The 15,345-nt window shown below is 40.2% G+C and overlaps 1 protein-coding gene across 1 annotated transcript; it reads right to left on the bottom strand.

The window, feature by feature from the left end:
- Positions 1 to 82: 82 nt before the first annotated feature.
- On the bottom strand, positions 83 to 14,802 carry trpc4apa (transient receptor potential cation channel, subfamily C, member 4 associated protein a). Its single transcript, XM_050039466.1, has 18 exons — positions 14,659 to 14,802; positions 11,468 to 11,596; positions 11,223 to 11,339; positions 10,996 to 11,053; positions 10,802 to 10,857; positions 10,498 to 10,626; positions 8,301 to 8,502; positions 8,012 to 8,197; positions 7,778 to 7,920; positions 6,838 to 6,969; positions 6,681 to 6,739; positions 6,419 to 6,604; positions 6,233 to 6,323; positions 6,002 to 6,142; positions 5,749 to 5,860; positions 4,651 to 4,763; positions 4,281 to 4,487; positions 83 to 1,165 (listed from the first exon to the last, which is right to left on the bottom strand). The coding sequence occupies exons 1-18, from the start codon at positions 14,782 to 14,784 to the stop codon at positions 1,028 to 1,030; spliced, it is 2,325 nt and encodes a 774-aa protein (XP_049895423.1). The 5' UTR covers positions 14,785 to 14,802; the 3' UTR covers positions 83 to 1,027.
- Between the last annotated feature and the right edge of the window lie 543 nt (positions 14,803 to 15,345).

The following is a 15,345-nucleotide window of genomic DNA, read 5'->3' as shown; positions in this document are numbered from 1 at the left end:
GATACAAATTCTGTTACAAAATGAAAAACGTTTTTAATCAACAAATGTGTTAAAATATAATAAACAATAAAAACAATTTAATCTGTGCAATGTTTTATTCTACAGTTTATCCAGAGCTAAAAGCCATTGTTTTCAACAAGACAAAAAGTAAATCAACCAAAAAAAAAAAAAAAAACCTGGTAAAGAAAACGAGTCCCTGGGTGAAGCTTCTGAAGCCACGACAGAGTGTGGATGGTTTTAGGTGAGAGGAGCCCCGTGTGATTTGTGAAACATGTCAGCCGGCTCACAAGCTACCTAAATGTGCTGAGTAGAGCCAGAAAGCACCGATCGACAATAGCCACCTAATAAAATAGACCCACAGACGGGTTAAATGAAAATGCTGTTCGTTGAGAAGACCTCTGCAAAAACTCCAACATCACCAGTTTCCCCACGCAGGTCAGGCAGTGGAGGGGCGTGGAGTCATCACAGAGTGTGTAGGTAGTGGAGAGTGAGGCCGCTGACTCCTGGCAGCCCTGTGACGCACCACTGACCTGCACAACAGTTCAATCTGTGGCCATTTCCAAACCAAGTCCACGTGAAAAGACTCTTTTTCTAACATATACTTTGTTGAATCATACATATTTTTTTCATAGAATTTTGTATAGGTTATATAAAAGGCTCTATTTGAATTTCACCTAAAGCAAACAACCAATGCAGGTGTCATTTCACAAGGTCCTTTCATTGTCTGTTAAACGATGTGGGCAATTTGGGGTGGGCAAACAGGTCCCCCTCCCTTTTCTTTGAAGAAGAGGACGGTAACTTAGTGACAAGATGATAGCCAGGCAAATTTATGTCCCATCACAACCGTGACGATGGCCTCGATGCGAAGGTACAGACAGCAAACAGGTGAGTCTTTACATCCAGAACGCAGTCATGAAGCGCCTGGATGGCTCAGCTCAGTGGAGTCATCACCAGCTTTAGGTGTCCATGCTCCCTGTGACCCTCCGCCCTGTCCCACCCCCTGCACACTGTGTGCACACGCTGGAGGTCAATCTTCCAGCAGGTCTCTGTCCAGATCCATGAAGGGCTCATCAATGTAGCTCGCAATGGCACACAGAGAAGTCCTGTCTGAGCCCAGCAGCACTGACACCGTCTCCTTCCAGTAGCTGAAGGGGATACAGGAGCTCTGAGAGGAGGGAGACCAGACAGGATTTAGAACAATAAAAATCCCTTTGACTTAGTGTTTGCAAGCTAACCACAGTATGTGGTAGTGATTAGTAGATGCAATTAGCTGTCAAGTTAGCCTTTTTGTCTAGAGTTTGGAGGCTCAACAGAGAAATCAGCCTGGCTCAGCTGTAGTTCTGGATGTCTATGGAGTGGTGCAGGAATGATTCCCAAATCCCAGAAATGAGTTAGCATTTTAGCACTCCCAGTTCCCTCGTCTTGAAGTCAGTGGGTTTTTGGTTAAATGCCTGGAATAAGGTCTGTGTTTAACACAAGCTTAAGAAACCTTCACATTTTGTTCTACGACATTACGTTCGTCAGTTGACACCCTACTAATAAGTGGCTAAATGAGACAACAGAGTGTCATCATGCAGAACATGGCTTTACAGCCTCGTTGCTGTGGCAGTGTTGAAGTCATGTGACCCAGGTGTAGTTCCTTTATAGGCTACCGTTAGATTCTTACTTCTGGCAATTGCATTAACACTTGAAAAATCATTAAAGTGGCATTCATTTGTGAAGATTATCTTGCTGAACAAAACGTGCAAGTGTAATTTTTCTTGCCATGGACCTTTTTTTTGTTTTTTTACAATAATCTAAAATCCAATCAAAAAAAAAAAAATCACACTGGCTCTTTGTCAAAGGAACTATGGTGACGCTAACTTCCATGTTGGCCTACAAATAAACATCGTCCCTGCAGCACTACTGGATCAGCACAAACTCTTTTATGTATATTTAGCTGATAATTTCCCCATCAGTTAATATGGTAAATGAGGATACATCAAAGAGATTAAAACCTTGTGTTTACATAAGCCACATCTTCAGCTTTTGTCTTGTGTATATACTTGTGAAAACATTCTGAAACACTGTTAATGTTGAGGCAGCCATGACATGCAGTTTTGGCCACTTGGGGGCAGCAGACCAAGCAAATACACAACATTGATATCTCAGTAAGTGGTTACAGCTAACCCGTTTGTAAACAGTTGTCTAGTTATAAATCCAGCTGCTGAGGAGCAACATTAGCATTGATATGGAGTCATGTTTTTGCCCACCTGGTGAATGTTTTGATCTTAACCAATTCTTGAGAAAAGTATCTGGCTCTGAAGCTGTTAAACACTATGTTCATTAACTTTATCTCTCTGCTGTCTGGTGCTGGGCCAGTAGTGTACAGTGGATTACGCAGGGCTTCCACTCTGTAAACATCTGCCTGCTGCAACTGGAAAGAACACTGATGAGAGCTTAAGGGAACAGAAGACCTGATGAGAACTCTGTCTCTTTGTCACGTAGTCCTTTGACCCATTGTTAATATAAAAATACTAATGAATGCAGCTGTAACGCAAAGCTAACAAGTACAAAGTATGAAACCTCATCACTAGGAAATGCCGACAGCCAGTTTGACAATGGCCTTGTTTCTACCAAGCACTCCGGTTCAGTTCAGGTCAGTTTGTTACACTTTAGAAAGGTTACTTTTGTGTTTCCATTGATAAAAGTTGCTGATGGCATCAATTGAACCGCCATTCTGTCCTGTTTTTAGGTCTCTCCTCTGTTGAGATCCCTAGCACATTGATCCAATACTAAAAGGTGAAGTTAGAAACACTGCTGTCTGTTGACTGTCAATAAAGAATCAACACAGCTGCTCGACAAGAACTACGGCTGACTGTAAGCACTTTTCCTACAGCGACACGTTTATATACATTAATCAACTAGAACTATAAAATTAAAGGATGTTTTGCTGCCTCTTCATCTTTACTAGTTTACAGTTAGTTATAGACTGCAATTTTTTTTTTAATTCACTGTGCTGCTCAAAGGTTACCACCTGCAACTACTGGCAACTTTTGAGGTGGAATGTTTTCTTGCATGTTACTCAATGCATGAGTTGATGTCGTCAATCAATCAACATACCTTACATTTCAGTATGACAACTCTGACAATTCCTTTCATTTCTATTGGCTCTCCAGCATAACATTAGTGATGACTGGATCTTTACACACTTAAACAAATGATGTGAAATTCAACCGGTTATTGTGAAATGTGAATATTCTATTTCCTTGATCCTGAATGCGCAGGCGACACTAAACCTCTGCTCTGCTCTGCTCTGATCACTTCAGCCTGTCATTTTTGTTTTGAGAATGTCATGCAGCCCTGTTCCATGAGAAGTGAAATACATTTACATGTTTGTCTTTTGAGTCCTATTTCATGTTTACTGTGTGCATCCACTTTATCAATACAGTATGAGTCAATATGAGTATTTAGTTGTGGTCACCCAGTGAGTTGTCAGTGCATACAACACTGCCACGCACACCCACCACCATGAGAGTGCAGTACAACACTTAAAAGCAAAACCAAGAATGAGGGCAATTTGACACCAAACAGACCTGGAAAAATCATAAATGAAAGTGGTAACACAAAGTCTGGAAACTACTTCCTATCTGCGTAACCTCAAGAAGTTAAGATGATATGGAAAATTGGGAGAAATAAGATAGATGTGATTAAGATGTATGATAATTTTTTGGAATCTCCACTCGCCTTTAACACTTGCTTCTGCTTTAAGAATGGACCTTTAAGAAGATACTTAATGCCTGTGTTGACCAATTAGCAAAGTTGAGTAGTGAGAAGGAAATTTGTCTTTGAGAAATGAGCGATGGCTAAGGAACCAAAGTCACAACCAGCCAGTTTCTGTTAGTGCAAAAGGACAACATTCCCAAAGTTCTTCAAATATTTCCTGCAGTGGACAGGGTGTTTAACCTACAACAGTCTACACATTTCCAAACATGCACATCTTATCTATACAGAACACAGCTCAGCTGCTTTTTATAAATATCATCTCTCTTGGAATTTTTCTCCACTTTAGCCAAAATGGAGGTCTAAACTAGTTGTACAAGCTCCGTGTTTTGACCCTATAACACACGTGACTGTGAAGCAGCATACTTTAAGTCTTTGTTTTCCCAGCATGCATACATGTGATTTCCCTGTAAGAATGTTTTGAATGTGTGACAGACAAATGACTGAGCGTAAACAGTCGACACTTGTGGGTACACTGCCTGTGCATACTGTGGCAAAGTTACGACAGAGCTACTCACGTTCTCCAGACAGGTGCTGTCTTTGTCCTTGTTGAGGTAGTGGCGCTGCCAGAAGCGCAGTAGGTTGTGGAAGTTGTTGAGCAGGCAGCCTGGGTACTTCTCAGCATACTCCTTCTCCCGCAGGGCGTTGAGGTAGAAGGGCAGTTTAGCCTTTCTTCTGGCCAGCATCAAGATCACCAAACTGGTGTTTAAACAGCTCACGTTCTCCTGCAGGAAAAATGGGATGGGATGGTAGCAGATAGCAGACGTTACTTCAAGTTAAGAAATAGACTTCAACTTATTTTGTTTAAATCTGTGAGTCAAATACTTCCTTATTCTTGAAATGTGAGTTTCTCTGAATACATGTGACAAAGTGAAAATGAAACAAGACCTGTGTGAGTGTCTGTACGTTGATGATGTTGATCAGTCGAAAGAGGAAGGACAGCCTGTTCTCAACTCTGGCCATGTAGGACAGCAGGCAGCATTCAGAAAGTACCTCAACCACTGGGGAAAATACAGAAAAATATTCAATAGGACGAGCACCTCCACCTGTTTGTGATCTTTACACAGAAAAGGAAGTATTTTTCAACTGTTTTTCCAGTGTGGTCAGCAAATAGAAAATGATCTGAAAATACTATTCTCTACTAACGCAATGTAGTGTGACATAATCATTTTACGAGCAGCAGGTCTGTTTATTTCCTGTAAACTCTGTGGTAACATTACCTTCACCTCCAACCTTAGTGATCACAGTGCTCTTCCATCCTTAAGCTAGGGACTTTTCACAGTTAGCGTTGCACATATTGGAAATAGTATTTACGGTATATTTTTGTGTGTAGTGTTTTTGATCATTTCTATAAATCACTTCAGTTTCTTTATACAGTGAGGTTAGCAGGTCAGCTAGCCTAGCTGGATACACATATATTTCGAATATATGTAACCATCTCATTGCTTATCCAGTAACGAGCTCAGAGCTTTACTGCTCGCATTTGCAAGACGGTGTACATTAGTCACTTTATTTTTGGCAGCTCCTCCAAGCACCAAGTACCAAAAGATGCATAGTGACCCTACGTTAGCTAAGCTCTGAAAAATCAGGCCAACGTTGGTGCTACACTGAGCGAATAGCTAAAGTCGCTAATGGTTATCTAAGACACTGAGGTGATTATGAAAATGATAAAAAAATAAATGTAAATTCTATTAATATGCACAAAGCTATTAACACATAAAAAGTGTTTTTAGATTTTTCTAAGACTGGATAAATATTTGTCAATTACCCAGTCACTACTTCACATCTTTTTTTAATGATTTTTATTTCTATTTTACTATTTATTTCATATTTTACAGTCTGTCAAATCAGGAACGAGTACAGGAACAACGCCAAAATCTAACTGGTCAAAAATCAATCCAAAATAAAAAAATATTTCACTAACTTCTCTTTTAAACATTATCTCATCAACTAGTCTTTATGTGTAAACTTTCCATCCCAGTTTACCTTTGACATCTTCAGTCTGGCTCTCAAAGCGGTCCAATGAAAGGACGATGCAGCGCACCAGCATGTTAGAGTCCACCAGAGAACTGTTGATCTGCGTCAGGAAGGTCTGAAACTACAGAGGAGATATCAAATGAGCCCTTTAGACACACTTTTTCATCCACCACACAAGCTGAGAAATGGCTGTTTAATTTAATTTTGTTGGGCCAACATATACATCTCATTTTTGTAAGACATATAAAGTGTGCAATTATACCTTCTCTGGAGTGTTGACATATTTGTTGAATCTTTTGAAGGCATCAATGTTGAACTTCATGAGCTCTCCAAGCAGATCAAAGTAGCTCTGTAGGACATCTCGAGATGTGCAGCCACTGTCTATGATGCAAAATAGGATGTGCTGTCGAGCAATGGAAGCAGAGTGTGAGAAGCCATTCAGCAAATCATCTTCATGGATGATGAGAAAAGCAATCTGTGGTTGTAGTTTTACCTCTAGTAGTCCCCTCTTGAGGAGAAACATTTGGTCTGCATAGGAGGTGGCTCCTCTAAGAAAACTTTCCACTGCCCTTGCCTGCCAGAATCTACACAAAAAAAAAAAAACAGAAAACTTCAGCAAAGCCAAAAAATCTTCATCTTTATCTCCTGCATCTTAATCTTTGGCCTACGTGATGCTGACCTGAATGATGAGTCTGGAGGCTCCCTCTTCATGACGGTGAGGAGACGTGTGAGGAGGCCCTTCTTCCCATCGCACACTAGGCTTCTGTCTGTGTTGACCAATGCTTCAACCTCAGGGATGTTAGCCTTCATGGATATGGCACTAAGTTCATTCAGCTCCTGGCTATTCAGCAGGAGGTATTTGTTCCTGAAAGACAGGTAAAACATATTAAAAAACAAACATAATTTGACAGGAGAATTCAGCCACAAGGTGATTCACTTACTCATGATGATCACTGAAACTTTGAAGGAGCCGCAAGAACTGGATTTTGAAGGATATTTCCTGCACAAGGCAAATAAAGAGAGTTAATGTCAAACTTGGAAACATTTCATGTAATTGCCTAGAGCCCAGTGTCCAATAAGAGTGTTGAAAGTTCATACTGGACTACAGTCGCAGTTCTCATTCTGGCCATGGACGACGTGATTTGAGGCAGTGTATTTCCTCCAGATGAGCTTGTCAAACAGGTTATTGAGCCCCGGGATAAGACGAAACTCGGCCAGCATCTTGTGGACCTGTGCAGAGACATAATAAAGGGCTCATTGAAATATATATCGTAGAACTCTGTTTAGACCAAACACTCCAGTTTCAATCCCAAAGAGATGTGTGCTGTTAAAAAGGGACTGTTTGCCCCATAATCAAAAATACTTTTGTCCGTCCTTTGGTGGTTTTTATCAGTCTACATTGTTTTGGTGTGAGTTGCAGAGTGTTGATGATATTGACCGTAGAGATATCTGCCTTTTCTGGAATATAATGAAACTAGATGGCACTTAGCTTGTGGTGCTCAAGGCGCCAACAAGGTACCTCTGACAAACTCAACAGCAATTTCTCATTCCAGAAATCATGACCTGGTTACTCAAGATAATCCACAGACCTTGTTGTGAGCAGTTTCATGTAGGAACGATTTTCTGTCTGCCGAACTACACTCACCAACCGAATCTCCATGCAGAGGTGTGGCTCTGCTGCTTGTTACCTAGCACCACTGCGCCAGCCAACATTACAGCTCAGCTGAGGAGGGCATCATAAATGTTTACGTCTCGCACTGTCACAAGCACGAGCCTCTTGTCCATGAGTAGATGCACGCTTCATGTGCGGTGATAGAGTTGGTGGGTGTAGCTTGGTAGAAAGAAAATAGTTCCTACATAAACAGACAATATTTCCAACACTCCGCAACTCACACCAGAAGAATCTAGACTGATAAATAGCACTACAGGTAAGAGGAACTATATGAATTTTTAAATTTGGGATAAACTGTCCTTTTAGCTCTGAATAGAGCACTCAGCTTAAATCTTAAGGAGGAAAGAGATGTGTGCCCTTAAGTACCTGGTTCCTCTGTCGACCCATAAGAAGGACACAAAGTACATAGAGCACTTCCACTTTATACATGATCTCGTGGACAATCTTCATGGATTGGGGCAGTCGATGTCTCAGAGGGCTGGTGGCCAGGGAGCTCTCATCTGATGACTCTGGAGACGAGAGGGGAAAAAATATTTCAAACAAAGTTCACAAGATTTAAGCAGTGTGAAGAGCCGGCAGCACAGCTAACTGTTGCCTCACCTGTACTGCTTTGTTCAGCCTCCTCTGTAGCCATCTGCATGAGGGCGTCCAGGACCAGAGCATTGTCCAGCCATGTGTACCAGTCCTCCAGCTCCTGCAGGAAGTTAGCTCCTGTGGCCTCAGACACCTTTCTAGTGGCCAGTTTACACAGCCGCTCAATGAAGCCAGGGATGTTCAGCAGGGTTACTATTAGAGAAACAGCATTGATAGTTCACAAATTACTGATCCATTCTTTTGCAAAGGCACAAAATACATTACAAATTGACCTCTGTAGTCTAAAGACACCTACCCTGGTTGACCTCTGCCCGTGAGGGGCTAGCGTTGCGTTTCTGCTGTGCATTTTTAGCCAGCAGGGTGTGCTTGTCGTCATTTCCTACATCGGGTTCTGAGATGGTGACAGACAGGATGCGGCAGAAGTTGGCTAATTGTTGTTGGTCAAAGCTTTGGACCAGGCCTGACAGGTTGGGGATGCCCTCTAACTGGATCATCTCCTGGAAAATGCAAACATATGAACTGCTATCAAACTGCGCGCAACAAAAAAATGGTAATAGATAAAAGATAAATTGTGTCCTGTATGTTTCACACTACATTACTGCAGCAATGGTTTATTATAATTTTTGCCAGGCTGTATTCCCTTTGATGTTTTGATCTACAGTGATCTCAAGATTTCTTCCTTCGGACTGATAACATATTCCATGCAAGGTATGCCTATACATACTACTAAACCTTAAAAGGAGAGAAAACAACACTGTAATACTGGAACAGGGTCCTTAAAACAGAAGAGGACATGAAAGTTTTCTACTTATAATTCTTCATTGCTACAAAAAGGATTACCAACGCTACCCAAAAAGCCACTATGTTTGATACAGTAACTTCTGGGTAGAAAATCCTTGCGTCACAAAAACAGTAATCTTACTTCGCAGAACACAGGTACGGCTGGTTCACCACTGCCTCGATTAGTGTTTAAGGACAAGAGGGAAAATACTCCAATTNTGAAAGTTTTCTACTTATAATTCTTCATTGCTACAAAAAGGATTACCAACGCTACCCAAAAAGCCACTATGTTTGATACAGTAACTTCCGGGTAGAAAATCCTTGCGTCACAAAAACAGTAATCTTACTTCGCAGAACACAGGTACGGCTGGGTTCACCACTGCCTCGATTAGTGTTTAAGGACAAGAGGGAAAATACTCATACTAATCATACTAATATGTTTTGCTGTGGCCACCATCAACAGCAGTGCATTGCTTGGCTTCCTTGCCAGTAGATTTGGTTTAGCAAAGCAACGCAGTACACAAAATGAGCACAGCACAAATGTCAGATAGGTCAGACCACCACATTTAACTATTTATCTTTGAACGATATAGTTACAGCTGAAAATAACAACAGAAATAAACAAGTTTGCTGATTTCACATATCTCTACAATTTAATCCACTGCCAGTTGTATACCCAGAAGTGACTGTTGTCATTAGCCAAACGTCACAGTTGTTGGGTCTATTCTATAAAGAATTACACTCCTGTCATGGTGTTGCAGAGGTTAGTCAAAATTAATCTAAAATGTCAAATGTAAAACCATCTCTGCCCCAAATATTTCTACTGACATTCTCTTTGTGACATACAGAGGGGAGGTGGTTTGCACTGGAAATACCTTTGAAAAGAAAAATCAAAATATTAATCTATCTGCAATAATTACTAAAAAGAAGAGGATACGCTTTTGTCAATCTGCTCCTCATTGTTTTCATCACCTGTTAACACCACCAGGACCAGAAATGTGAAGGTGAAAACACAAAGCAACTATATTTTTGCAATCTACATGGAGCTCCAATGTACAGGAAAATTTAGGTGGCTTAAGAGATGTACAAGATACATTAGGAGTGCCTACGAACCCTCCACATGTAGGCACCACAACACCTTGAAAGAGTAGAATTATTTTAACATTAAGAGGATTTAATAACACACACATATAACGCATCTGGGTTAAAAAAAAAAAAAGTAAAAAGACTGCAGAGTACACAGCATTTGCCGAGTAATCTGGGAAATTACAAAACACTCACTGCACAGAGCTAAGCAAAGACAGTGATATGTGCTTTAAAATATTGAGGAATAATTTCAAGCGGAGCACAGCATGATTCTAAAATTAAGGCATGGGTGCAACATTTGGGTGTTAGCAGCTCTGCCAGGCACAATCGTTCTGGCATTAGAGGTGTCTGTACATGGACGACAGAGCCAGCAGATAACAATACAAATGTATCCGCAGAGGAAAAATTTGAAAAGGATGTTATTTTCATAGAAAAATTAAGATTAATTATTAAATTTGACTGATTTGAGAGAAAAAGGGGCACATGAAACGTAAGTTGTGAGAGGATTGCTGACTTGCCAAATTTGTCACTGCATAATCACAAAGTGACTTCATAGGCCTTTTCACTCTGGGGGGGGCATGAACAATGTTTATGTGATGAGGATTTAATAAAACTAGAACTCTGACCTTTTTAACTCCAAGAATATCTTCAATTAGGGTAGCGGTCTGTAGGAAAGTCTTCTTATTTGTCATCAGGGTGAACAGAAACAGAACAAAGTCATCCCTTGCTGCCAGGCTCTTTGTGACCCCCTCCGTCTATAAATTGAAAGAAGAAAATTTGCGCTTTTGTTAAACCATGTGTGCTCATCCTGTTTTGAGACACAAACCACCTTCAAGGAAAACACTGAGTTAAACACATGCACTAAATTGAGCAATGCATGATGCAACTTTGAGTTACTCTGGTATGCACAAAACGTAATGAGACACTTACACATATACAACAGTTGTATAGAACACTAAGGCAGTCTTTGACCAGGTCATCATTCACTGTGGAGAAGAAACACGGATGTTTAACACTCTAATTGCCAGAGCAAATCATCAAATTGAAATTACTTATCATCGTGTACAACGTGTTAACTTCCAAATGAAAACGGACATATTCACATATGCAATGTCACAACTTACTATTGGGTTTTTTCTTCTGCATAGTTAATGTGGGTCTCATCAAGATCTCCACAAGCAGCTTCAGGGAAACAGAAAAATGAGTGTTCAAAATTAATGTTTTTACATCTGCAATGTCTCCGTCTCTGAGTTGTGCTACACAAGACAACTGATTATCCAGAAATAACAAGCATCACTGTCTTTGAGCCCAATCATTACAACGCTTCAAGCACGAGAAATGTCAAACTTACATCGACTCCACCAAAGAGGTCAAAGGTGTACGTGTTGGGAAAGGTGGATTCCTGAGCGGTCTTCCTGTCCTCGGTAACAAAAGACATAGCCTCCATGGAGAGCTGGGATGATAATACCTGACAAAACACATTGTTCACAAGTAATTTACATTACTTCGGCTTTAAAGTAAAACATTCAGTGATGAGTTGCTAAACACATTAACACCACAGCCTCATTGTTGAATGGACCGGTGCTGTGTGGCTACCTTAAGAAAGCTGTGAGCAAGGGAGAGGTCACTGTTGGGATGGCTGCTCTCGTAGAGCCTCTGCAACAGAGTAGGGATGCCATGCCACTTGGCCCGTTTATCTCTCTCCTGGAGCAGGCCTCCTGGGAGCTAAGACACATAAACACAGGCAACTCTAAGTAGTGCAATATGCACAGTGAAATATGCATGGTTATTTAGGATTCAGAAGGGGTTTAAAACATCCATATTTGAGAAAAATGTACGTGATTTATGCTTTAATAAAAGGTTTCATAAAGAGGAAAGCACTGTATGATTTAGAGTAAAAAAAGGACATGTAATCTATAAAATGTTTGCATATGTGATCAATCAAATGTAAATATTTAACATATTATATGTGAAACCCAGTCTCTAATAATCTTCCTTCCTGGAAAACAAGTGTACGACTTTGAACACAAACAAAATGTCCCTGAGAAAAGGAAGGTTGTACGTCTTCTTTTAAATTAGATTATTGTTAAGCCAAGCCTTGGCTCATATAGCAGACTACTGCAAGAAGGAGAACAGAAACCAACTTTAGCAGATTTTGATTTTATCCCTGTAATAACTGAAACTGTAGGACAAGAGAATCCTGGCCTGGCTCATAGTCAGCGGGTGCCTGTGGAGCAAGGCCATAAGGTGTAGCAGGAAATTTGACCCTACAGCATACTGGATGCCAGAACAGTGATGTAAGCATAGGTGTGCTGTGTTGAGGTGTTCTCAGTCACAAAAAATAAACAGGGGAATTCTGAATTGTGGTTTTTAGAAAGGTCCTGGAGGGTAATTTCTATACGTACCCAGTGTATTTGTTAACATTAGAAGTAATGAATGCATGCACACATTTCTGTCTGGTTATGACAGCAATACTCACTGTTGAAACCATCTTACAAATAAAACGCTGTGACATCAGTGTGACTTCTGAGATATGCATGAAAAATTGCTGGGGCTCATTTCTGCTACGTAGGTGATCAGTGTGATAACAGCAAACAAGCCCAATTCTCCTATTACCATTTAACACCCACCCAACTGGCACTTAGATGCTTTTAAAAGCTCTGAAAATGAGTATGGCCAAAACAAGGAGCTCACAAATGTCTCAATATAGGCTAACTCTTCTCATTTAAGACATTAAATGTAATCATATGCTGACACCCTATAGCTAAAGCATCAGAGGCAATTCGCTCCAAAAACAAACCTAAACATTACCATCCATCTACTATCCTTTTCTTTTTAAATTGTAGAATGCAATACTGACAAACACCGCAGCCCAATGAGCTCTAAAATCTGATTCCATACTTTAAAAGGAATACTTAATTCACAAAATTACCATTTGTAAAATCAATTAGTCATGGTGCGTTACCTTGAATTTATGAAGAAAACAAAGGCCTCCAAGGAAAACAGCGAACATATTGATATGTTGATCGCTTAAGGACCACTTTTAACAGCAAAACTACATCAAAACATCTGCTTACAAACTCTTGCACAAGTCTGATTTATCCAGTTGGTTGCTCAGTGCTTCCCAAACACATGCGTTTTCACTAAAAAACATAAATATTGGAGTCTGGCTTTTAAGAGAGCACAGACACGTTTTACTTCCACTTCAGTTTTAAATGTTAACATTTTAGCAAGAATACACTTAAGTACTGACGATACAACAGGATAAATGAGACTTGGATCATACCGCACAAGTTGTGTGAGAGTTTGTAAACTGATGTTTTGATACATTTTTGCTGTTGTTACATGTGGTTCCCAATCAATCACTCAATCCAATTTGCCATTTTTTGAGGAAGCGTGCAAGTTTTCTTCTCGAAATTTAACACGACATGACTAATATCTATGAGTCATTTTGAGGGTAAAATATCCCTTTCAAACTCTCTTTCCATGAACTGTTAAACTGTGTATTAATCTAGTTTATTGTGTATATATGTTGGCTATATTATATTAAACTAACGCCATTAATTTTGTGTCACGAATGGTTCCCTCTCTAAGTAACAAACTGTGCTGCATTGCATTCCCTTCTTGGGGAATGTTCCTGACCTCTTTGCAGCAGCTTTGGGCATAATAAAGATGACTGACTCTCTGGAAAACCTTCCTGGAAATCAAAAAGCACTGACTAAAGAATAGTGTATTTTGACTGCTCAAATAACGGCAGCTGTCTCAACACTCTAAACAGTGTTAGAAAACTTGCCAAATTTTAATTTTCACGGTTATCAGGGATATTTTCAGATTTAAGGGCGGTCTGCATCATACTAACACTTCACCACTGAGACTCACTACCTTGAAAACTGCAAGTCAGCAAGGAAGGTAAAAGGCACGACACTGACTGCACAGGAATAATGGGCTTTATCAGCAGTGCAATTTAAGGGCTCAAGTCACAAGGGTGCAAGGAACACAGTGAAATCAGAGATACAGTGACTGAATGTGTCAAAATGTCAGTGCAGGTGTGACGTTCATATGCACACAGAGCCGTCAAAATCAAAACAGTTCACGTCAACCAGCGCTGTATGCCAATACATCTTTCCCTGCGTGAAAATAAAAATAAACTTGCTTACGTTAACTCGTCCTAACAGCTGGTGTAGTCCATCCATTTATGGAAACGATAGTTATTGTGGTTTGTGTGTCGTTACGTAATCACCTGAGCTGTTCAGCTGGCTTAGCTAGCTGACATTACCCCGTTTGCTAACATTAGCAAACGTTTACAGCCGTTGATTACGTGATTTAAGCGTTTCCAAAATTGAACTACGGGCTCTTTAGTAACACTGACACCCTCAGTGTCTGATAAAATCAACATCACACCGTCAAACATTCAGTTCACAGCGTTTTTATATCGTAGATATCCTGACATATAATGCTAAGCTAACGTAAGGCTAACAACAAAAGACCCACTTGAAGCGGAGCTGTTTCATACACTTGTTGTAATGCTAACGTTATTTGCTCGTCAGCGAACAGATTATATTATCTTTAACTAAATGGCATCAACCTTTAAGGTTTGCGTTTTTAAAATGCCCCGTAATGTTGTAGCTAGCTGTGGAGACAAAGCTGTCACAGCGGCGGCTAGATATCCAAACAAGTCTCCAGGACAACGTCTTCATTTTCAGGCTAGATTCCCAGCGCAAGTCCCTGGTCTCAGTCGACCAAGTTTCGGATGTCTTTACTATCCAAACATGCATCGTTTCTCTTACCTGTGTCCCCCGACTGAAACCCTGGCCAGTAATTTTACTAGCCGTGAACTTTGTGATGATATTGCTGTGGCAATTTCTTCGTTTTCCTGCAGTACAGGGGGACTCGGACCCCAGAAGCGTCGCCATTATTTCTTCTTCCTGAACTGAACTGTTGGGCAGGAAGTGGAAGGCTTTGATGAATTATTGTGGGTAATTAAGCGGCATCTGCTGGCAGAGGAGCACAACTCTACTACTGTCAAATGGCTTCAATGATATTTATATATGATATTTTGTCTTGTACAAATGTGTTGCTACCCGTCTTGGTACATTTTTTAAATTATATTAATTTTTTTGTTTGTTTGTTTTTTGTTGTTTTGTTTGTTTGTTTGTTTGTTTTCCAGAAATACCGCAACACCTAGTACCCATTATACAGAATAATATGACATTATCTTTATAAATTGCAAAAGTCTCTCTGTATGTGCTCAGCAGACATCTTGGTAATCGACTTTCAAGATATTTAAGTGTGCCCAAATTTTATTTAAAAAATAAATAAAAAAAGAAAAGAAAGAGCAAAAAAAAATCTGTATTTTCCCCTTTGTGGCGGAAGTCAGTTTTTCCATGGCTAAACAGCAAACAAAAGGCCACCTGTAGGTGACTCAGTGTTTCTCCGGGTGGTTGAAATACAGTATAAAGTGGTCATCTTTTTAT

The sequence above is a fragment of the Epinephelus moara genome, chromosome 24 (genome assembly GCF_006386435.1).
Source record: "Epinephelus moara isolate mb chromosome 24, YSFRI_EMoa_1.0, whole genome shotgun sequence".
NCBI lineage: Eukaryota > Metazoa > Chordata > Actinopteri > Perciformes > Serranidae > Epinephelus > Epinephelus moara.
Note: the sequence above shows the minus strand (reverse complement) of the source record. Positions and strands in the feature narration are given on the sequence as shown.